The sequence below is a fragment of the Cibotium barometz genome, chromosome 31 (assembly GCF_041138505.1).
Source record: "Cibotium barometz isolate CiBa-2024 chromosome 31, ASM4113850v1, whole genome shotgun sequence".
Lineage (NCBI taxonomy): Eukaryota > Viridiplantae > Streptophyta > Polypodiopsida > Cyatheales > Cibotiaceae > Cibotium > Cibotium barometz.
This window is the reverse complement of record NC_141076.1, coordinates 10,470,840-10,495,878: the sequence shown is the minus strand read 5'-3', so window position 1 is coordinate 10,495,878 and position 25,039 is coordinate 10,470,840. Positions and strand designations below refer to the sequence as shown.

At 45.2% G+C, this 25,039-nt stretch overlaps 1 protein-coding gene across 1 annotated transcript in view; it reads right to left on the bottom strand.

The window, feature by feature from the left end:
• LOC147620506 (importin beta-like SAD2) overlaps nucleotides 1-23,263 on the bottom strand; it is a 161,355-nt gene extending 138,092 nt beyond the window's left edge. Inside the window, exon 1 of the mRNA XM_086824734.1 lies at nucleotides 22,952-23,263. Within this exon, the coding sequence (XP_086680860.1) occupies nucleotides 22,952-23,041 (90 nt within the window). The 5' untranslated portion in view covers nucleotides 23,042-23,263. The remainder of the gene's footprint in view (nucleotides 1-22,951) is intronic.
• Between the last annotated feature and the right edge of the window lie 1,776 nt (nucleotides 23,264-25,039).

Below are 25,039 nucleotides of genomic sequence, written 5' to 3'. Positions count from 1 at the left end.
ATATCTTCGATTTGCCGCAATCCTTCGCGACAAAAGTCTTCAAGAGGATGAAGGGAACCTTGGGAAAGCTTCCCCTATGGTTCAACTTGAGAAAGGAAGGCTGAAATTAGGGTTTTCAGCAAAAAGACCAGAAATTACAGCAAAAATGAGAGCTGTTTTGCTGAATTTCAGTCATTGGGAGTGAGTAGGAGAGTGATTAGCACTTGGAAACACTCTTGGAAGCTTGGAAAACACCCTAGCAAGTTGGGTATGGCTATGGAGAGCTTGGAAATGGAGAGAAATGGTGGAAAAACAGAGTTTTCAGCCTCCAAAAATCCTCATGAAGAGAAAACACGAATTTCTCTTAATAAGTAAGTGAATTGGGGTCCAATCAGGTGAAGGGACATGGGGAGATGCCCATTTATGAGTAAAAGGGGAGGATCAGGTCCTGGACATTGAGTCTTGTCCGCCTCGGGACTTCAGTGAGTGTGAACTTGGAAGAGGTCATAATTTATAAGTGACTTTTGGGCGCCCAAACTTTAATGAAATGGGAACGCACTCACTTATAAATATTGGCTAAGTCCTAAGGGCTATTTGAGCCTAGATCGGGAAATACTTACCACCTCTTCACATGCCACACAACCATGTCAGCAGACAGTTTCACACGCACGGTTCACGGGCGGGCGTCCCCTTACCCGGAACTACACATAGGTCATGCAAGCATGAAAACAGCATGCAATTTCATTTGCAGGCAAGCACATAAAGATGCTATGCAATGCAGCATTGGCATGAGCAATTTCCGTTCATGAAACCATATAAGACCAGGCGTTTCCAGGCAAGTATATGCAATACCAGACCCAGTGGAAAGCCAATCCTCCAGGCGTTTCCGGGCATGTACACAAAGGCACAACTCCCAGCGGAAAGCCAAGTCCTCCAGGCGTTTCCGGGCATGTACACAAAGGCACAAGTCCCAGCGGAAAGCCAAGTCCTCCAGGCGTTTCCGGGCATGATAACATCAAGTCCCAGCGGAATATCATATCCAACTATACAGCATGACACGTGTCAATCACCTGCATAGGCATATTCCATAAGCCATGGACACCAATCCAATATGTACATAGTGTGAAAGCAAGAGTGAACCATTTGGGTGGCCAAATGGTGACATTCCCCCCCGCTTCTAAACAGTTGTCCGCAACTGAAATGCATCCAAATATGTCTGAAGCACATGCGGGCAATCTTTGAAGAACTCTTCATCTACCCATTTAGCATCAATGGGAAGATAGTTCTTAAACTTCACAAGGTAACGCCTCACAACTTTGCCTGCAGCAAGCTTGCGTTCCTTGTGATACACAATCTGCTCTGGCTGCAAGATCTCCTCAAGCTCATCCACTTCTGGTGGATTCTCAATGACCATTTCACTGGGCTCCGGCCCTACATACTTGCGAAGGAGACTCACATGAAAAGCATTGTGTATGTGCCAATGACTAGGTAATGCCAATCTGAAAGCCACTTCATTGATCTTCTCGATCACTCGAAAAGGTCCATAGTACCTAGTTGCAAGCTTAGGATATGCACCCTCTTTGCCAGGCCTCTTTGCAAGTCTTGCTTTCTCAAATTTCAGCAATACCCAATCATTCTCTTTAACATCCAATTGCCTTCTATGCTTGTCGGCAGCCTTTTTATGCTTGTCTTGTGACCTTGCAATGGCTGTCCGCACCTGAGCAAAAGCAATATCCAAGTCTCTTACATACTCATCAGCTGCAAATATCTCATCCTTTGTGCGAAGGATGGGTGGCAAAACCACCTTACCATAAACAATCTCAAACGGGGCCTTTCCCGTAGATGCATGCACCGTGTTGTTGTATGCAAATTCCACAAGCGGTAAGTACTTCTCCCAAGAAGACTTCTGATCCGCCACATAACATTTCAAGAGATCCAACACGGCTGAATTTGCAGCCTCACTTTGTCCATCCGTTTGAGGGTGATAAGCTGATGAGAAGTCCAATTTGGTGCCCATATTATCAAATAAGGCCCGCCAAAAGAGACTTGTAGTCCTGGGATCTCTATCCCCCACAATGGACTTCGGCATTCCATGATGTTTGAACACTTGTGCAAGATATATTTTAACCATATGCTCAGCTTTGATGGTCTTTTTGACCGGCAAGAAATGAGCTTGCTTGCTAAACCTGTCCACAATTGTCCAAATTGCATCATTACCCTGTTGGGTACATGGCAAGTCCATAATGAAATCCATTGTAATACTTTCCCATGGCTGCGTGGGAATAGGCAATGGCTGAAGCAAACCTGGTGCCTTTTGCCTATCAAATTTCACCTTTTGACAGGTGATACATGCACGTACATGTGCCTCTATGTCCTTCCGCATACCTGGCCAAGAGAAATACCGCTCAATCATGTGCGTAGTAGGCATTATGCCTCTATGACCAGCATATGGAGGAGCATGACACTCATCCAAAACCTTTTGCCTCATGTCAGACACCACACATAGGCAATTATCTTTCATGAGATAACCCTCTTTGATCACATATGAGGCATGTGCATGACCAGCCATCAAATCAGCCCAAATAGTGGCAAAATCAGCATCCGTATGATACAAATCACGCATGGTAGACAAGTCCCCATGAGAGGCAACCGAGATAGCTGCTACATACGGCTTTGGTGACAATGCATCGGCCACTACATTCTTCTTTCCCGGGGTGTGCAAGATCTGAAAATGAAACATAGAGAGGAAATTGGCCATCCTCATATGCTTCTCTGACAATTTAGTTTGAGTAAGAAAATATCTCAAACTCTGGTGATCTGTCTTCACAGTGAAATCAGCCCCAAGAAGGTAATGTTTCCATATAGTAAGTGCATGAATTACAGCCAAGAGCTCTTTCTCATAAATGCCAAGAGATAGCTCCACATCATGCAATCTACGACTCTCATAAGCCATGGCATGTCCCTCTTGATTAAGGACAGCTCCTATGCAATTTCCAGATGCATCACATTCCACACAAAAAGGCTTTTGCAAATCTGGAACGATCAACACTGGACCATGAGTAGTTGCATCTTTCAATTTGAGGAATGCATCTCTCTCTACATTAGTCCATTTGAACACGGCCTTCTTCTTTGTCAAATCATGCAAAGGAGAAGCAATCCATGCAAAGTGCCAAATGAACCTGCCGTAGTAAGAGCATAATCCAAGAAAACTGCGGATCTCATGCACCGAACTCAATTCGGGCCAATTCCAAATTGCATCAATCTTTGCAGGATCCATCCGCACTCCATCTTTGGACACAATATGCCCAAGATAATGTATCTCTGACAAGAAGAACTCACTCTTCTTTGCATTTATGAAGAGTTTATGCTTATGGAGCTCTTCAAAAACAATAGCCAAATGAGCTTTATGCTCTTCTTCGGTCTTCGAGAAGACTAGAATGTCATCAAAGAAGACACCTGTAAATTTCCTGTACCCACGGAATATGCGATCCATCATTCTATTGAATGTAGCCGGGGCATTTGTAAGACCAAAAGGCATAACAAGATACTCATAAAGCCCAAATGCTGTCCTGAAAGCAGTTTTGTGTACATCCTGAGGGACTACACGCACTTGATGATATCCACTCTTGAGATCAATTCGGCTAAAGCATGCCGATCCATCCAACTTGTCAAGGATGGATCGGCTAAAGCATGCCGATCCATCCAACTTGTCAAGGATGTCGTCTATGCGTGGAATCGGAAACCGATTCTTGATGGTAAGCTTATTCAAAGCTCTATAATCCACACACATACGAAAGGATCCATCCTTCTTTTGAACCTAGAGGACGGGTGATTAATATGGGGAAGAGCTTGGCTGAACCAAACCCTTCTCAAGAAGCTCATTCACTTGCTTTATGATCTCCTCTTTTTGGGATGCACTTACACGATAGGCTGGCCTATTAGGTGGTGAGCTACCCGGCACAAGATCAATGCGATGATCTTCCGGTCGTACAGGTGGTAACTCATCAGCAAAGCAATCATTGTGCTCTTGCAAAAATTTCAGCCTATCATTACAAAGAGTGTTTACATGTACATTAGTTTTCTCAATAGGATCTCGTACAAAAATCAAGTACGCAAAAATACTCTTTTTCATTACTTTCTTAATTTGTACATGAGATACAAGGGGAATGGTATCACCCTCTTCACCAGCATCAATTACATGTTCTCGGCCTTTATGTATGAAGGTGATCCTGTTAGTCTTGTAAGCCTTGCACGGATCAATACGTGTATGCCAAGGCTTTCCAAGCAATACATCACAGCCATTCAAAGGCGCCACAAGAAAATCCTCATGATCCACATAGCCTTGAATGTGTATGCGCAACTTGCCAAAAAATAGGCATGACCTGCACTTCTCTACCAACAAAGGCAGCCCTTGCTTCAATTTGAGGACCCATGTCCTCCACTTCAATACCCAAAGCAGCTGCCATCTGAGTGGATATGAAATTCTCCGATGCACAATCATTAAACATGAACAAAGCGGGTTGATCTTTGAGCTGTCCCCAAGCTTTACATACAACCCTATCTTTGCTATCATGTGAAGTGTTGCCTTGCACATCCGGAACCATATGCACATTAGGCTTCGGTACATTAGCATTTTCAGCTTTGTTCTTCTTATTTGGGCATGCTCTTGCCATGTGCTCAGTGCTGCCACAAGTAAAGCATTTGCCTTCACGCATATATTGCTCCTTCTTCTCAGCACTAAGACCAAAGTTTGCCGGCTTATAAGGGCGCTTGTTAGCAAACTTATTTTCAGCTTTTGGACCTAATTTGGCTTGATTTTGGTCCCTTTTAGGTGGCTGTCCATCATTTTGCAAGTTTTGGACAGCCCTCTCTTTGCCTTGAAATGAGGGTTTAGTCTTATTGGATCGACTCATTTTGAGTTCCAATTGCTCGGTGGCGGTGGCGGCTGCGATTAATTGGTGTAAGGTATGACCAGGATACATTTGTAATCCCGCTTTGTACACGGGTTGCAATCCCGATTGAAACCTTCTCTTCCTTTCCGCCTCGGTGACATGCATAAATGGAGACACCTCCAAAAGCACTTTCCAAAACTTTTGTACATATGCATTTACCGATTCCCCCTCATTTTGCTTTACCCAATCCCACTTCATTGTTATCTCATTCAATGCATTGGGAGGCAAGAATTGAGCATAAAACCTCTCCTTGAACTCTTTCCATGATCTAACAGGATTCGGTGAGAGCTTCTCCGTGAGCCACCAATGGGCAGCAGTGCCTTTCATGAACATGCTTACATGCCGGATCATGGATTTCTGAGTGAAATCCTCATCACTGAAAGCAATATCAAACTGGGCAATAAAAGCAAGTGCCTTTGATGCATCATATTCTCCATGATATGTGTCAAACTTCACAGATTTGTCTCCGGCTTTGAAGTCACGAGACTTTGATGCATGTGTGTGCACCTCAACATGTTTTCCCCCATGTTTGTCCATTGGGACAGCTCCTGTAACGTGATGCATAAGGCATAGATACATGTGCCCTATAAGCATGAGGCATGGCTGGCCCCTCAACATGCATTGATACATTTTCAGCCATAGCTTCTCCCTCACGAGCACACTCGAAGGCATGAGTGGCATGAGAGATACGCGGAATCCTGCACCAACAGAAAATTGCAGCCCATGTTGCATGTGTTGTGCATGTACATTTTCAGCCGGCAATGGCATTTGACATACATTTTGACCACTGCCATAAACATTGTATCCTTCACGGGCTACATGAGATATTCCTGCTTGGCGTGAAGTCACTGATTGTTCCTCTCCCATAGCATGGAGATTCATCCTCTTAGACATAACTTCTTGTTCGGGCACTTGTGGGGATTCCAAGACATGTGGGATGGTTGCCTTTTCTGCATAGGCATCCTCGGTACGAGCCAAGTATGCACGTGCTGCATCCCTTGGTTGCATGTGCAACTCTTGAGCAATCATTGCCATTGCATGATCCATATAAGATTCAGCTTTCTTGGTCTTCAAACGGTCATGTACCAATGGATCCTCGCGGCGATAGAGATTCAATTCTTCTTGTTGTGCTTGGAGAAGAGCCTGCATACGAGTAAGTTCAGCCCTCAAAACTATGGACTCTTCTTCTTGCATCTTCTCTTTGCCACGGGACGGCTGTCCCACATATTCATGTTCCCTATTGTGCACCACATGAGTCTGCTCATCCTGTAAAGCATTGGAGGCATGCATTTCATTGTCCCTGCCTCTTGTATTAGCATCTCCAACATTCATTGTATGGCTGTCCATAATGTTCTAAGTGTAGAGATAGCTAGTGTTCACGGTGATCGTCTCTCACGATAGAAGTGAAAGAGAACCGTATGCTCTGATACCAATGGAACTTGGTTGAACACAATGCTAATCAATACACTTAAATACACAATACACTAAGATTTGAAGGACACTTGCTTAAATCTCTAGAGAGAGAGGAGGAGGAGTGAGGTGGTGAGTTGTCCAGTGTAGGTGGTAGGCAAGTGTAACTTGGTTGAACACAATGCTAATCAATACACTTAAATACACTAAGATTTGAAGGACACTTGCTCAAATACAAGAAGTAAAATTGCTGAATTTGACAAGAGACACACAATGAGCCGGAAGGGCCGACCCCTCCCTTGAGTAAATTGTATTACTATTGGAGAAATTCAATACATAGCTTCACGGGCATCCATTGCCAAATCCTCCATGCCAATGCATATGAAATTCAGCATTTAGAAAACAATGGTATGTCGATGTAGATCACCAAGGAGCTGCCTTGATGCCCGGCCCGACTTCAGTGCCCATATTCTCTACCATTGGCTCTATGTTCTACCAAGCAAGGTAGCAACATCTTCAAGAGCACATAGGACAAGAGAAATACTACACAGGGCGGCTAAACAAGGAGTCCTGCCCTTCTACTGAGTAAGTAATGACAACACATTGTCCAATTAGCTTACCAGTCTTCATAGAAGTTGTTGCAAGCGGAAGCCTTCGCGTTGGAAGCTTTAGAAGTGTTGATATCTTCGATTTGCCGCAATCCTTCGCGACAAAAGTCTTCAAGAGGATGAAGGGAACCTTGGGAAAGCTTCCCCTATGGTTCAACTTGAGAAAGGAAGGCTGAAATTAGGGTTTTCAGCAAAAAGACCAGAAATTACAGCAAAAATGAGAGCTGTTTTGCTGAATTTCAGTCATTGGGAGTGAGTAGGAGAGTGATTAGCACTTGGAAACACTCTTGGAAGCTTGGAAAACACCCTAGCAAGTTGGGTATGGCTATGGAGAGCTTGGAAATGGAGAGAAATGGTGGAAAAACAGAGTTTTCAGCCTCCAAAAATCCTCATGAAGAGAAAACACGAATTCCTCTTAATAAGTAAGTGAATTGGGGTCCAATCAGGTGAAGGGACATGGGGAGATGCCCATTTATGAGTAAAAGGGGAGGATCAGGTCCTGGACATTGAGTCTTGTCCGTCTCGGGACTTCAGTGAGTGTGAACTTGGAAGAGGTCATAATTTATAAGTGACTTTTGGGCGCCCAAACTTTAATGAAATGGGAACGCACTCACTTATAAATATTGGCTAAGTCCTAAGGGCTATTTGAGCCTAGATCGGGAAATACTTACCACCTGTTCACATGCCACACAACCATGTCGGCAGACAGTTTCACACGCACGGTTCACGGGCGGGCGTCCCCTTACCCGGAACTACACATAGGTCATGCAAGCATGAAAACAGCATGCAATTTCATTTGCAGGCAAGCACATAAAGATGCTATGCAATGCAGCATTGGCATGAGCAATTTCCGTTCATGAAACCATATAAGACCAGGCGTTTCCAGGCAAGTATATGCAATACCAGACCCAGTGGAAAGCCAATCCTCCAGGCGTTTCCGGGCATGTACACAAAGGCACAAGTCCCAGCGGAAAGCCAAGTCCTCCAGGCGTTTCCGGGCATGTACACAAAGGCACAAGTCCCAGCGGAAAGCCAAGTCCTCCAGATATTCCGGGCATGATAACATCAAGTCCCAGCGGAATATCATATCCAACTATACAGCATGACACGTGTCAATCACCTGCATAGGCATATTCCATAAGCCATGGACACCAATCCAATATGTACATAGTGTGAAAGCAAGAGTGAACCATTTGGGTGGCCAAATGGTGACAGCAAGTGCTTTGTGGAGCAAGCTAGAGTGGACACAAAGGGGATAAGGTCTGGGCGGTGGACATTGGGTTATGTCCACCTCGGGACATCAGTGTGTGTGAACATCGGGTTGGTCATAATTTATAAGTGAGTTTTGGTCGCCCAAAACTTAATGAAGTGTGTACACACTCACTTAAATTAGTGCTAAGTCCCAAGGCTAGGTTTATGACCAATACTTACCACTTATCACATGCCACATAACCATGCCAGCAGACAGTTTCACACGCACGGTTCACGGGCGAGCGTCCCCTTGCCTGGAACTACACATTGGTTAAGCAAGCATGAAAACAGTATGCAATTTCAATTGCAAGCAAGCACATAAAGATGCTATGCAATGCAGCATTGGTATGGATAATCCCCGTTCATGAGACTATACCAAAATAGACGTGCTCTAGTCAAGTACATGAGGTACCAGACCCAATGGAACACCAATCCACCAAGCATTTCCGGGCATGTACACAGAGGTACAAGTCCCAATGGAAAGCCAAGTCTACAGTATCATATGAGTGGCATCAATCCCCGGCATATACAACTGCCATGGACACCAGTCCAATGTACATACATGATGAGAGAGCACGGATGGACCAATTGGGTGGCCAAATGGTGACATCCCCCCGGCTTCTAAACAGTTGTCCGCAATTGAAAAGCATCCAAATATGTCTGAAGCACGGATGGACCAATTGGCTGGCCAAATGGTGACATCCCCCCGGCTTCTAAACAGTTGTCTGCAATTGAAAAGCATCCAAATATGTCTGAAGCACATGCGAGCAATCTCTGAATAACTCTTCATCTACCCATTTAGCATCAATGGGAAGATAGTTCTTAAACTTCACAAGGTAACGCCTCACAACTTTGCCTGCAGAGCTTGCGTTCCTTGTGATACACAATCTGCTCTGGTTGCAAGATCTCCTCAAGCTCATCCACTTCTGGTGGATCCTCAATGACCGTTTCACTGGGCTCCGGCCCTACATACTTGCGAAGGAGACACATGAAAAGCAGTGTGTATGTGCCAAGGACCAGGTAATACCAATCTGAAAGCCACTTCATTGATCTTCTCGATCACTCGAAAAGGCCCATAGTACCTGGTTGCAAGCTTAGGATATGCACCCTCTGTGCCAGGCCTCTTTGCAAGTCTTGCTTTCTCAAATTTCAGCAATACCCAATCATTCTCTTTAACATCCAATTGCCTTCTATGCTTGTCGGCATTCTTTTTATGCTTGTCTTGTGACCTTGCAATGGCTGTCCGCACCTGAGTAAAAGCAATATCCAAGTCTCTTACATACTCATCAGCTGCAAATATCTCATCCTTTGTGCGAAGGATGGGTGGCAAAACCACCTTACCATAAACAATCTCAAACAGGGCCTTTCCTGTAGATGCATGCACCGTGTTGTTGTATGCAAATTCCACAAGCGGTAAGTACTTCTTCCAAGAAGACTTCTGATCCGCCACATAACATTTCAAGAGATCCAACATGGCTGAATTTGCAGCCTCACTTTGTCCATCCTGTAGATGCATGCACCGTGTTGTTGTATGCAAATTCCACAAGCGGTAAGTACTTCTTCCAAGAAGACTTCTGATCCGCCACATAACATTTCAAGAGATCCAACATGGCTGAATTTGCAGCCTCACTTTGTCCATCCGTTTGAGGGTGATAAGCTGATGAGAAGTCCAATTTGGTGCCCATATTATCAAATAAGGCTCGCCAAAAGAGACTTGTAGTCTTGGGATCTTTGTCCCCCACAATGGACTTCGGCATTCCATGATGCTTGAACACTTGTGCAAGATATATTTTAACCATATGCTCAGCTTTGATGGTCTTTTTGATCGGCAAGAAATGAGCTTGCTTACTAAACCTGTCCACAATTGTCCAAATCGCATCAGTACCCTGTTGGGTGCGTGGCAAGTCCATAATAAAATCCATTGTAATACTTTCCCATGGCTGCGTGGGAATAGGCAATGGCTGAAGCAAACCTGGTGCCTTTTGCCTATCAAATTTCACCTTTTGACAGGTGATACATGCACGTACATGTGCCTCTGTGTCCTTCCGCATACCTGGCCAAAAGAAATACCGCTCAATCATGTGCGTAGTAGGCATTATGCCTCTATGACCAGCATATGGAGGAGCATAGCACTCATCCAAAACCTTTTGCCTCATGTCAGACACCACACATAGGCAATTATCTTTCATGAGATAACCCTCTTTGATCACATATGAGGCATGTGCATGACCAGCCATCAAATCAGCCCAAATAGTGGCAAAATTAGCATCCGTATGATACAAATCACGCATGGTAGACAAGTCCCCATGAGAGGCAACCGAGATAGCTTCACCCAAATCCTTCATATCAAACTGTGTGCTTAAGGATGTCTTCACATCCTCAATGTCTTTCCCATGATCTCTTGTCACAATCAAGTCATCCACATAAATGATTATCACAACCAATCCATTCTGTATCTTCTTCACATAAAGTGAAGAATCTGAGTTTCCCACATGAAAACCAATGCTCATAAGATACTTGCTTATTTTGTCACTCCAAGCTCTTGGTGCCTGCTTTAAACCATACAATGCTTTCTTCAATCTGCATACACGTGTGGAATACTTAGGGTGTACATGTTAGAAGTCATCTCCTGTCTTTCTGTAGACACTAGGGCCTTTGTTGTGGGTGTGCCCGCCCTTGTAGGTGTTGTTCTCATTTTTCCTCACTCCCCGTATTTTTTTTCTCATTTTTTCCTATTTTTCTGTGGCTTGGGTGGCAGCCCTATGGTGGAAAGAGGACCTCTGACGTGGCCAACTGCATTTATACATGCTGGTGCTGGTTGATTGTTTTGCTTCAGGTCCACGACTTTCCAGAGGTGTTGGCCAACGCCCCTGAAGCAGCTGGCCGACTGTTTTTTTTTGACTGGTCGAGAAGCAGCCATAGATATCACAGACGTAACTGTAGCCATCTTAGCCACTGGACTAAATGTCTCATCATAATCCAAACCATGTGTCTGTGCATATCCTTTTGCAACCAACTCGTGACAATGCATCGGCCACTGCATTCTTCTTTCTCGGGGTGTGCAAGATCTGAAAATGAAACATAGAGAGAAAATTGGCCATCCTCATATGCTTCTCTGACAACTTAGTTTGGGTAAGAAAATACCTCAAACTTTGGTGATCTGTCTTCACAGTGAAATCAGCCCCAAGAAGGTAATGTTTCCATATAGTAAGTGCATGAATTGCAGCCAAGAGCTCTTCCTTATAAATGCCAAGAGATAGCTCCACATCATGTAATCTACGGCTCTCATAAGCCATGGCATGTCCCTCTTGATTAAGGACAGCTCCTATGCAATTTCCAGATGCATCACATTCCACACTAAAAGGCTTTTGCAAATCCGGAATGATCAACACTGGACCATGAGTAGTCGCATCTTTCAATTTGAGGAATGCATCCCTCTCTACATTAGTCCGTTTGAACACGGCCTTCTTCTTTGTCAAATCATGCAAAGGAGAAGCAATCCATGCAAAGTGCCGAATGAATTTGCGGTAGTAAGAGCATAATCCAAGAAAACTACGGATCTCATGCACCGAACTCAGTTCGGGCCGATTCCGAATTCACATTGCCTTTCAAGCGGCTAGGTAAGTGCAATCGATCATTGCCAATTCATCATTCATGTTTTCATCATCCTGGTCCCCTTCTCATTAGTAAATTACTTTCTTGAATAGGTCGGAATACTTCAAGGTCATGGTTAAGAAGATTGGGGAGTATGGCTCAACCTATACGCCCCCCTCATCCGAGAGCTTGCGCACTACATTGCTCAAGAAGGAGAAGCGCATTGTAGAGCAGGCGGCCGACAACACAAAGCGACAATAGGAGAGGAACGGAGTCTCCCTCATTGTGGATGGATGGAGTGACACCCGCAAGAGGAGTATTCACGGCATGGTTGCATATTCCCACAGAGAGATGTACTTCATCTCATCTCATGATGCATCCGGCACTGGGAAGAGCGCGGATGTGCTTGCGGCGGAGTGGGCTACCAGCATGGAGATCGTTGGCCCCGAGCATGTAGTGGGCTTTGTTGCGGATGGGGAGCCTTCCAATAGGGCGGCGGGAGCTATTCTCCAAGGTATGTATGGACATGTCACGGTGTCCTTTGTATATGCTTTGAGGGGGCTTTTCCTTAGCGACGAGTTTGTCGCCATGCAAGAGTCCCATACAAACACTGGCCAAGAGTGTAGGCTACGGGCGGATGACGCCTCTTGGTGGGAGCGTGTGAAGACCACAGATGCTATGGTGAGGCCCATAGTCCACCTGTTGAGGATTGTAGACGTTATGCAACCATGCATAGGCAAGGTCTACGAGGCCATGGATCGCACGATAGAGAAGTTGAAAGACTTTGTGCCTGACGAAGACAGATACGAGGAGATCCATGCCTTGTGTCTAGGAAGGTGGAATTCCTACTACTCTCCATTGCATGCAGCAGCTTATGTGGTGGACCCAAAATTCCAAGGCAACAAGCAGGAGAGCGACCGAGAGGTGAGCGCTGGATGGAGGATCATCTTGGATCGTCTTGTGCCTTATGCATCGGTTAGGCGCAAGATCAGGGACCAGCTTTCGATGTACAGGTCATTTCATGGCTCCTATGGCTGTCATGACGCACAGGTTGACCGCTCCAAAGTTGGTGCTGCTCTATGGTGGGAGCTGCAGCAGCTTGCCATCCGCATACTTAGCCAGGCCGTCAGCTCCTCTTGCTTATAGCAACTTTGGAGTACCTACAGCCACATTGCCTCTAGGAAGAGGAACCGACTCGGGGTAGAGCGTGCCAATGACCTTGTCTTCGTCAGCGCGAACTTGCGAATGCTTTGCAAGAGCGTGACCAAGAAGGCAGATTCCTTCACCGAGTGGGAGATGAGTCAACAAGAAGAGCAACAAGAGGATGAGGTGCAGGAGCAGCATGCCAGTGAGGATGAGACTGAGGATGAGCTTGATGCTTCTTTGGCACAAGCTACCCATGACCATGACGGTCCATGAGGCGAGCACTTCACGTGGATGATCATTCATGGATCATGATTCATGGGCCTTACTACTTAGCTCTAGCCTCTAGCCTCTAGTCTTCAGCACTTTTTTGTCATTGACTCATTTGAGTGTTAGAAACATGGCGAGCAGAAATTAGACTAAAGCTGAAAACTGAAATCAGAGAAGACAAAAACACGCTGAGATACTTCCATTGATGTGACCCCTTGAATATATAGGGGGAAAGTACAAGAGCTGAGCATGAGTGCATATGGGATAAATCCCTGAGTGCCACATGGCATACACTGAGATGACCAAGACTAAAAGTACTCCTAGTGAGCATTTAGTAAAAGTACTCCTAGTGAGCACTTAGTTCCAACACCCTCCTTAAGTGATACTAGGAGGACATGACTGACAAGATGACAGATGACAAAGATAGATAATAAGGCAAGATGAAGAGACTGATGACTGATGACTAGACAGACAGACAAGCCAAGATAAAATGACTAAGACTGAAAGACAGAAACATAAGACAAGATCCTAAGACACCCCTCCTCAAGTGATATCCTCATATGGGTCCACAAGGGTAGGGACAGAAATGGATCATAGACTTAGACATAGACAATCAGCCAGTAGATGAGGTCTCACTGACAAAGAGACTGTCAGATAGACATTAGAGAGTCTGACAACTAGATGATAGATGGGGACATAGACAAAATGCCAAAGACATGTGGGTAACTAATCCACAAAAGATAGGCATATAGACTGATAGACAGAGTGTCAGAGACATGTGACTGTAAGATCACACAAGATAGACACATAGACAGAGAGACTGACTGATTGTAGATAGACAGAGAGATGGACCTTGATAGATAATCCCTCCTCAAGGGCAATCCTCCTACTAGAGTAGGTAATGCAGGGGTGCCTCTTGGATAGGGACAAAGATAAGTCCATGTAGAAAAATAGACATGACATTACCCCATGATCTACATCATTGGTGATCAATGGTGGTAGATAGCATGAAAGCATAGACAAATATGAGAGAGATGGGAAGGTCTTACCATATTTGGCAGTATCTAATCCCGTACATGAGAGACAGATAGATGAAGGGAAGGTCTTACCTCTTGCATTGACTAATGAGCAAGGGCAGTGTCTATTCCTGTACATTGAAAATGAAAATGACGTTTGAATATGAGAGAATTCCTGATTTTGCTGCTTCAGCCTCTGAGCAGGTCTTCCCTCTCTTTCAAAACCATATTTTTGACCGTCTATCCAGAGGGGTAACCCGTGAATGGCTGAGCATGAAGAGGTTGCTCGTCATGAAAGAAAAAAGGGCACTTGGGCCTTGCTGAAAAATTGACGAACCAAGACCACCCATACCTTGAAATCTGAGGGAAATTGAGTAGCCAGCATGAGGACACTTGTTGGGCCTGCTTTCCATAAAGAAGTTGAAGCAGGGTGACGTGCTTTTGCACCAAAATGTGACTCAAAGAGGAAAACGCAGCAGCAGACTGATTAGACGGGATGTTCCCAGCAGATAATCGATGAGGAAAGGGGTTGCGCAGCCTGAAAACAGTGAAAAACGTGCTGCTGTTGATGAACCGTTTGCAGATTAGGCTTGGCGGGTTGCTTACTAATATGACGAGCTGCAAAAAGATGCGTGGGTTGCTAAGGAAAATCGCCATGAAGAAGAAGGTGCGCACCACCATGTGAACCACGAGCTGCACAAGAAACTGCAGCGTGTCCAAGATGGGGTGCATGGCGAAGATAGGCTAAGAAGGTATGACGAACTGCATGAGAAAAACACTGCCTTGCTGAAGATAAATTGTTGATGCTTGAAGAGATGCCTGAGGGCTACAGAGAAGAAGATGAAGATGAGCTACGGCTGAAATGGGAGCTAGGTGGAGACCTGCTCTGATACCATGTTAGAAACATGGCGAGCAGAAATTAGACTAAAGCTGAAAACTGAAATCAAAGAAGACAAAAACACGCTGAGATACGAGTCCGTCCATGTATTCTGCCTCCTTAAGGCTTAGTCCTGACTCCTGACTCGAGTCATGACTCATTTTGTATCTACTTAATTATTAATATGACTCAAAAGCTTACCATTTTAGTGTAAATTTGTGCTCATTTTGATGTACTTCCAAAGTAGAATAAGTGTAGAGTAGAAAAATTTTAAAAAAAAAGTATTTTTTGAGTGTCGTTCCCTCCCCCGTCCCCGTTCCCTACTTATGGCCGTCCCCCGTCCCGTCCCCGTCCCCTGTCACCGTCCCCCGTCCCTTGTGACTATGGTCCATCAAATCTTAGTGTATTTAAGTGTATTGATTAGCATTGTGTTAGGTCATGATGTTCTCCCATATGATCCGCAGCAAACCATCAGTCCCACACCAGATTATCCAGGCAGAGTTTGCTGCAACCCCGATGGTAGTGGAGGCACTCTTCCAGACAGTCACATACCTCCATCGCATCAGTCACATGGATCCCCACAGGTACCCAAGGCTTGCCCTGGAGTCCTCTAGACAGCTAGCACTTGAGGGGCACTCTGGAGTATGGTATGCACTAGTTTCCACTTGGTTCTCAGTATATGGGCTTTGCATGGACCGCCTACCCCCCCTTCAGTACAGTTTGGACTCCCCTTTTCTCCGGCTGTCTCACCAGGATACCAACCGGGTTATCCGGTCAGATCTTCTTAGCCTCTACACACACTGCACATGGATTACACCCCCGGAGCTCCCCACGTCCCCCGACAGCCAACCATCACCAGTTTCTTCCGGACCCAGGAGGTGGACACCGACATAGTGGATGTTGTGGACCCTCCACGAGCTGCTCTAGGCCTACCTCGCCCGAGAGGAGTTACCTTGGACCGAGCCTCTGCACTCCAGCATGCTCGACGCCCTCGACCCCCCCCCCCCCGGGCCGGTCGGCCATGATCACCTCATCAACTCCAGATCCAGGACATGCTCCACCGCCATCGGGCTACCTTTCCACGTGATATAGCTGAGGGAGACCTCTCAGGCATACTCGTCAGCCCCATGCTTGACACTTTGGAGAGTGGTATACCATCTACTCAGAGGAGCTGATATTGCTCCCATGTTTTTATGTTCTTAGTATTCCATGATGAGTTTCCATGCACAGTTTTGTATCACCCCAGTGAGATAGCTATATTTATGTTTTCTTTCTGTTTTATTTTCCATTCCATGATGAGATATGCCATGGACATTATTGTATCACTTTGGTCTCATAGGCCCATTGGGTCTTTAGTAGAGGCTTAATCTCTCTCTCTCTCTCTCTCTCTCTCTCTCTCTGGAACGCATCTAGGCTGCTCTCCCCTCCCTCCCAGTGCATCATAGGTGTGTTAATATGTCACTATAACTTCCAAAAAGGGAATAATGGAAACATCAAGTTGACTCTAGAGTTAAAACATTACACTAAAGGTTGTTGAAGTCTCTACAGATATATTGCCACTGGTAAAAATCAAAAGGTTCACGATGTTAGAAGTCATCTCTTGTCTTTATCAGACACCAAGGCCTCTGTTGTGGGTGTGCCCGCCCTTTGTAGGTGTTTTATCATTTTTCCTCACTCCCCGTATTTTTTCCCCATTTTTCCCTATTTTTCCAGGGTATGGGAGGCAGTGTAGGACCTATTGGCTGTACCAAATGCTGGCCGACTAGTCACAAGCAGTCCCAGTTGCTCTCTGCTGCTGGCCGACTCCACACGTGTGAGGGCCGCCGACCCTGAGATGCTGGCCGACTGATGGTTTTCACTGGTCGTGGGCATTTTATGTCCTGTCGGCTGTCCTTCTACTGGCCGACTGCACTCATGGGGCCATATAAAATGGCCCCATGGCCCCCCGCCTATTGTATCTTGTTTTTCATTGCGGGATCTTGTGTATAGAGAAGAGTTACACACCTATCTCTCTCCTTCTCTTGTGCTGTCTATTTTCTGCACTCTACTTGCTCTTGTGATCTCAGATTTTGTTATCATCTCCACTGCGTATTTTGACATGGTATCAGAGCCCTAGGCTCTTGAAAGATCTTGGGAGTTTTCTGAGCAAGAGGGGGATTGTTACGTTGCTGATTGGTGGACTGTTAGGGACTGTTCGAGAAGAGAAAGAGTAAGAGTAAGAGGAAGGAGGGCTAAGTTGCTGGACAGCCACTTGCAAGTTTAAAGTTTTTTTTCCCACCCACCCACCCTTTTCAATTACATCCCCGCGATGGTAGATTTGTTAGAGATGGCTGAGAAGCATGTGAAGATCCCAACTCTCCCCACGTTCCCAGTGGACCGTCAGTTGGACGGGAACAATTACGGCATCTGGAAGGTGATGATGGAGTCTGTGCTGGAGTCATATGACCTTGCTGATTTCATTGTTATCGGGGTTCCACGGCCGGAAGCAGAGGAAGGGGAGTTACTGTCGATGAAGAAGGACCGCGAGGCACAGGCACAGATGTGGGATCGTGTCAACACTAGGGTCCGGTCATTTATCTTCCTCAACTGCACACCACAAGTAATCAATCACGTAAAGACTTCTTTCTGGATCTGAAACGGCAATCAGGTCGCATTTTCATTGGCGACAACTCCTCCATTCCGATACACACAGTGAGGGCTGGATGGAGATTATTCCCGACGGCAAGGGGGGCAAGCATGCCTCCCGTGTTCTTTACGTCCCTGCTCTTGGTTTTCATCTTCTGTGAGTGCATGAAGTATGCAAGACTGGCTTTCGGGTGGAATTTGAGGAGCATTCAGTTGCTCTACGGGACCGTGAGACTGGCCAGGTTGTTTGGGAAGGCGGTGTGGAGAATGGTATCTACAAGCTCTCTGCACTCTCCTCGTTGACAGGTTCTCAGGTCGGAGATCTGTGGCACTTTCGTTTTGGCCACTTAAATATGGATGCACTACGGCGAGCTTTCCGGGACCAGATGGTGGTTGGCTTGCCAGATGTTGGTAGCAAGCAAGGACGTTGCAGTTCTTGCATACGTGGTAAGCAGCACAGGGAATCCTTTCCGAAGCAGGCTTCCAAGCGGGCTTCAAAACCATTGGAGTTGATTCACACTGACTTGCGTGGACCTCAGCAGACACCGTCAGTGGGAGGATCTCTCTATTTTATGCTGCTTGTTGATGACTGTACCAAATTCACGTGGGTCTACTTTCTTTCACAGAAGGACCAAGCTTTTGCACAGTTCAAGGATTGGCACGTGATGGTGGAAAAAGAGTCTGGATTGCAGGTAAAGACTCTCAGGGTTGACAAAGGGAGTGAATTCTCCTCGAATGTATTTCTCAGATTTTGTGCAGATCATGGCATCAAGAGGGAACTGGCCAATATAGGTTCGCCTTCAGAGAATGGAGTTGTAGAACGCAAAAACAGGACTGTGGTGGAGATGGCGAGGACCATGCTGGAGCATCGTGATCTTCCTCGTCCACTTTGGGGTGAGGCTGTGGCAACGGCTGTCCATACCCTCAACCAATCTCCAACGACTTCAGTACCTAATATGACTCCGTTTGAGGCATGCTTTGGCAGGAAACCTGATGTCTTGCACTTCCGTGTTTTTGGGAGTGATGCGTATGTACATATTCCGAAGAAGCAGAGGGGGAAGCTTGACTCCAAATCCCACAAGCTTATATTTGTGGGGTATAATTCTCTTTCCAAGGGATACAGATTGTATGATCCAGATAAGAATGAGATTGTTGTCAGCCGTGATGTGGTCTTTGATGAGCATGTTCCAGTATCCATTGTCGAGGAGCCGCCACTTCTTGGAGATCCAGAAGAGTCTGATGACAATTCCCAGACCATTGTTCTGGTTGATCCACCTCAGTCAGTACAGGAGGTTGAGCCCGCAACTGGAGTTTAGCCCCCGCAACGGCAGGAGGCTCCACGATCTGTTCAAGTACCCAGGTGGTTGTTAGACACCCTTCGAAAGTCAAGTGTCACGGAGTTACCCTCCGAGTGGACCACCGGACAGCCCTCAAAGATCGCACAGAGTCCGCGACAAAAGCAATACAGCGGAGCTTCTTCAGGTAAACTATGCTTTGATGTCTCGTATTATGCGGGACAAGGAGCCCACTTCCGTTAAGGAAGCCCTTTCACAGGATACTTGGAGGAAAGCCATGTAGGTGGAACTTGATGCCATCGAGAAGAACAAAACATGGGAGTTGGTACCGAAGCCGTCGAAACGGTCAGTCGTTGGTGTCAAATGGGTCTTTAAGACCAAATATGCGTCAGATGGGTTGGTGGACAAACACAAAGCCAGACTTGTGGCTAAAGGTTATGCTCAGCGCGGCGGCCAGGCATCGACTATGAGGATACCTTTGCACCGACAGCATAGATGATCACGATTCGGACCGTTCTTGCCCTTGCTTCTTCTCAGAGGTGGCCAGTGTATCAAATGGATGTAAAATCTGCGTTCCTTAATGGTGACCTACAGGAGGAGGTGTATGTTGAGCAGCCTCCAGGCTTTGTTGTTCCAAGATCAGAAGGAATGGTTTACAGGTTACGTAAGGCCTTGTATGGTCTTAAGCAGACTCCCAGGCTTGGAATTAGAAGATTGATTCCTTCTTTGTTCGGACTGGTTTTCAGAGATCGGTTGCAGATCCCAACCTGTATCTCTTTCGAGAACGCGGCTTGGTTTTGATTATTATCCTTTATATGGATGATCTCATTCTCACCGGCAGTCATGTGGAGCACATTGGCGTGACGAAGGCTGCCTTGTCAAAGGAGTTTGAGATGACCGACCTAGGCTTACTCCACTTCTTTTTGGGATTGGAGATATGGCAGACCCAAAGGGGGTTTTTTGTCTCTCAGCAGCGGTATGTTCATGAGTTGCTTGAGGCCTTTGGGATGGAGAACTGCAAGCCTATTACTTCGCCGATGGACCCGAACACAAAGTTAACTATTAATGATCCTTGTGAGCCAGTTGATGCCTCGCAGTATCGGAAGTTGGTTGGTTCATTGATCTTGTTGCTGAACACCAGATTGGACTTGAGCTTTTCCGTGGGGCTGTTGAGCTCTTTTATGCAGATGCCATTGAAGTCTCATTGGGACGCAGGATTGCGGATCTTGCGGTATTTGCACAGTACGAAGGATCTAGGACTCTTTTACACAGGAGGGGATGGAGTCATACTCCAAGGTTGGAGTGACTCAGATTGGGGAGGACGAGGAGATCCACTTCAAGTTGCAGTTTTACCCTCGGCTTAGGAGCAGTTTCTTGGAGCAGTAAGAGGTAGCCAACATTTGCCCTATCTTCGAGACAGAGGCAGAGTACTGGGCTGCTTGTGGTGCTGCTTGCGAGGTTGTGTGGCTGCAGAGGCTGCTAGGCGAGATTGGGTTTCCGCAGAAGGAGCCCACAATCATCCAGTGTGATAACCAGAGTTGTATAGCTATTGCTCGGAACCCAGTCTTCCATGCCCAGACCAAGCACATAGAGATACAGTATCACTTTGTACGTGAGAAGATCTTGGCTGGTGAATCTTGCTACTTTATTGTTCGACGGAGGACAATGGGTCGGACCTCTTCACGAAGTCTCTACCTCAGGCTACGCTCAAGCGGCACTCCAGCTCCCTAGGGTTGATTACACAGCCAGGAGCTGAGAGGGAGTGTTAGAAGTCATCTCCTGTCTTTATCAGACACCAGGGCCTCTCTTGTGGGTGTGCCCACCCTTTGTAGGTGTTTTATCATTTTTCCTCACTCCCCGTATTTTTTCCCCGTATTTTTCCAGGGTATGGGAGGCAGTGTAGGACCTATCTGTTGTACCAGATGCTGGCCGACTGGTCACAGGCAGTCCCAGTTGCTCTCTGCTTCTGCTGGCCGACTCCACACGTGTGAGGGCCGACCCTGAGATGCTGGCCGACCGATGGTTTTCACTTGTCGTGGGCATGTTATGTCCTGTCGGCTGTCCTTCTACTGGCCGACTGCACTCATGGGGCCATATAAAATGGCCCCATGGCCCCCCACCTATTGTATCTTGTTTTTCATTGTGGGATCTTGTGTATAGAGAAGAGTTACACGCCTATCTCTCTCCTTCTCTTGTGCTGTCTATTTTCTGCAATCTACTAAGTACTTGCTTTTGTGATCTCAGATTTTGTTACCATCTCCACTGCGTATTTTGACACACGAATCACAATGCCTACTTCGCTCAGTTTCCAATGACTGGCAATCAGGTCTTTAGAATGTATGTTTGCAACTTGGCAGACGGCGATATCTAGAGTAAGAGTCACAATAATTTGCAACGGGCCCACAAGGTGCCCGGGTATAGCTTGATACTAAAAGCAGCAGAAATTCAAATGTGTTAGTGTGCTTTCAGCCCAATGCCCATGTCTTACCTAAGAATGTATGGTTGACAAGTATCGTAGCATATCTTGATAACAAAATGGCACAAAAAAAAATGTTGCTCAAAGCTTTGAATAATACACTATGACTACACTGAAAGGCCGCCTTTTTTTATGGTGCCATTAAAATCTAACGTATGACATCTTGATATACTTTTTATTTTTGGACTGGTGTTTATCGTGCAATCTCTCATCCCCTCTAAAGCACACGTGGCTCTGTCTCTCTAGGGAATGTATATGGGCTTCTCTCCCCTCCCTCGTAGTGCATCACAGGTGTGTTAATATGTCACTATAACTTTCAAATTGCCACTGGTAAAGATCAAAAGGTTCACAATGCCTACTTCGCTCGGTTTCCAATGCCTGGCAATCAGATTTTTAAAATGTATGCTTGCAACTTGGCGGATGGTAATATCTAGAGTAGGAGTCACAATAATTTGCAGCAGGCCCACAAGGTGCCCGGGTACAGTTTGATAGTAAAGGCAGCAGAAAAACAAATGCGTTAGTGTCATGTCTTACCTCAGAATGTATGGTTGACAAATATTGTAGCATATCTTGATAACAAAATGGCATAAACTGAGTTGTTTAACTATATAGCATAAATAACATGTGATTATCATTGGTAGTATAATGTATTACATCCAAAAAGATGTTGCTCAATGCTTTGAATAATACATGGCTCTCTCTCTCTCTCTGGAACAGATCTGGGCCACTCTCCCCTCCCTCCCAGTGCATCATAGATGTGTTAATATGTCACGATAGCTACCAAAAAGGGAATAATGGAAACATAAAGTTGACTCTAAAGTTAAAACATTGCATTAAAGGCTGTTAAAGTCTCTACAAATATATTGCTGCCGGTAAAGATCAAAAGATTCACAATGCCGTTTAAGAGGAGTCATAGAGACACAGGTTGTAACAAGATAATCTGCAGATCCCACCGATGCTAATCAGAAGATGAATTGACAAAGCTTCTCAAAGTTGACTGGTCTCCCATCATCATGTAGTGATGACCTAAAACTTCATCACTATCAACATCACCATCATCATCATTACCACCACAAGTGGTCCATTAACAAACGGGTCCACCATGATCATCATGGGCGCTAGGTCATCATCACAGTCATCAATTCACCCCTGATCATGTCTTGCAAACCTAAATAAAGATAAACCCTACTTTCTCGGTGATTGAGGTAAATCCTAATTCAGTGCCATGATCGAGGCTAACCCCAATTCAGAACAAGATCGAGGAAACCCAAATTCAGAGCCATGATCGAGGTGAACCCTAATTCAGAGCCATGATCGAGCTAAACCCTAGTCCAGAATCTTGATCAAGATAAACTCTATGCCGGAACCACGATCTCGCTAAAACCGAGATCAGCCTTAATTAAGCTTTTAAAAACCCTAAATCCATGATGCTAATGAAGAACTGATGATGCTAACCTGGTTGAGGCGCTCTTCGCCAGCCTTACGCTCGTCAGGATTGGTGCTGAGGGCGAGCTGCAGGACGGAGGCGAGGGTGGGCAGATCCATTGAAGAACTTCAATGGCAAGACGGGAGGGGGAGTGATAGACTTTAGGGCAAAACTGAGAGGAGATTGAGCTGTATTACGGTAGGTTTTAGGGCGAGCAGCAGTTCTCCTGGATACAGGAAGGAGAAGCAAAAGTATCAGACCTTACTGCTGCTGCTGCTGGCTGCTGCTGCGGTCACGAGTAGTAGAATGGCAGCTAACCCCAGTCTAACCGCGGTTGTTTTAAACCCCAGCTTAGCCTCACAGCGGTTAAATTAAACCTCTGCCTCCAACCGTCCGATCAGTTTCCATCTAACGGTTCCAATCTACGTCAGTTTTTGTAACTTTGCGTAGGGATTTGATTCCTCCATTTGTAAAGGTGCATTTACACCTGGCAAAATGTGACAAGGAGGCCTCTCTTTTATGATGACGTGTTTGCCATTGTAGTAGCAACTTTGGTTATGAAGAGTAATAATTAACCATAGAAAGAAAAAAAGCTTTACCTTTAATTCTCATCCCTTACCTTGTATGTGAAGCTTTACCTTTAATTCTCATCCCTAACCTTGTATGTGAAGCAGCCTATGTTTCGTCTTCTTCATCTGTTGTTCCTAACGTACAAGAAAGCCCTCGCATAAAGGTTATGCATTCCCCACCAGACTCTTTCACTCGATTGAACTGCCTTTCATCCAATCACAAGGACTCGATTTTAGAGTGAGGAGTTCTCATGTTTTGTTGTATATAATTGTAGAGTGAGGAGTTCTCATGTTTTGTTTTATAATTTGTTCTCATGGGCACCTACATGGCATTTGCTATAACTTTGAGCATTTTGGTGAAACCCATAAAACTTGCATGGAGGAACAAAATTTTTTTAACGCATATGTGATTGCCATACTCTTAAAACTCATACATAGCATTTTTATGTCCTTAGTTATACACAAAGTTGCCATACTCTTAAAACTCATACATAGCATTTTTATGTCCTTAGTTATACACACAGAGTTTTAAGTTACTTAAGCCTCGTAGTTTGCATAGTCTTGAAATGCTAGTTTCCAAAAATACTCCCATAAAGCCCTTGGTTTTGTCTTAAGTTTCTCTCCAATGTCTTAGGCAAGGAAACAATTACATTAAACATAGGTGACAATGTCATCTGGGCGTCATTATCATGCTCATATGTCAAATCTTTTTTATGTTGATTCTTTTGTTCATTATTTTTATTCAACCGGATGTAAGTTTAGGGAAGGGATAAAATTGTAGGTGACTTCTAGAGATTGGGGTTGCCACCTTAACATTTTTTGACCCACTATTATGGAACCAATTGGGAAAGTGTGGAAAGCTACATAAGCATTATGAGACCTCCAATGTATAAATTACACTAGGTAAAACGTTCCTGTTTCTCTCTTTGACACCATCATGAGTAACTGCATAAACCTCATAAGGCCTCAATGGTATTTCATGTTAAGCTTAGCATTTCTATTCCCTTTAAATACATGATTGAACTAGGGTGTTAACAACATGTTTGTCCCCTTCCATGAGGGTGTGACCATTAAAAATTGTAGCTTTATCAATCATAGGATAGGACAACAAATGTAAAATAGAGGTAAACTTTGATGTGTCATTCCTACTTAATATATGTGAACATTGAGTTTGCATGTATGTCACTTGGAAAGGCTCTCTTTAGTATAGGTGATACGTGTGAGAATGGAAGTGAGAGATTCGTTAAGTATGCTCATAAATTATTTCAACAAATAGCTTGTTTTTATCATGAAAGATGGTGTCCCATGAGTGGGCATGCTTTTCATTAAAAATAATATAAGACTGCAATTATTGCTCTTGGGTGTAGTTAAAAGTAAGCTTTTTGCATGTCCATGAATGGTGGGGTGAAAGGATTGTAAAGGGGGGCAAGGGAAGCAAGGGAAGGGCAGGAGAGCCTACGAATAAGTGATGCTAAGTAAGTCAAAATTTGACATAATCCAAATTGAGTTGTCTTTTATTTACTTTTCCCAAGTAATGTGTTGGTGTCA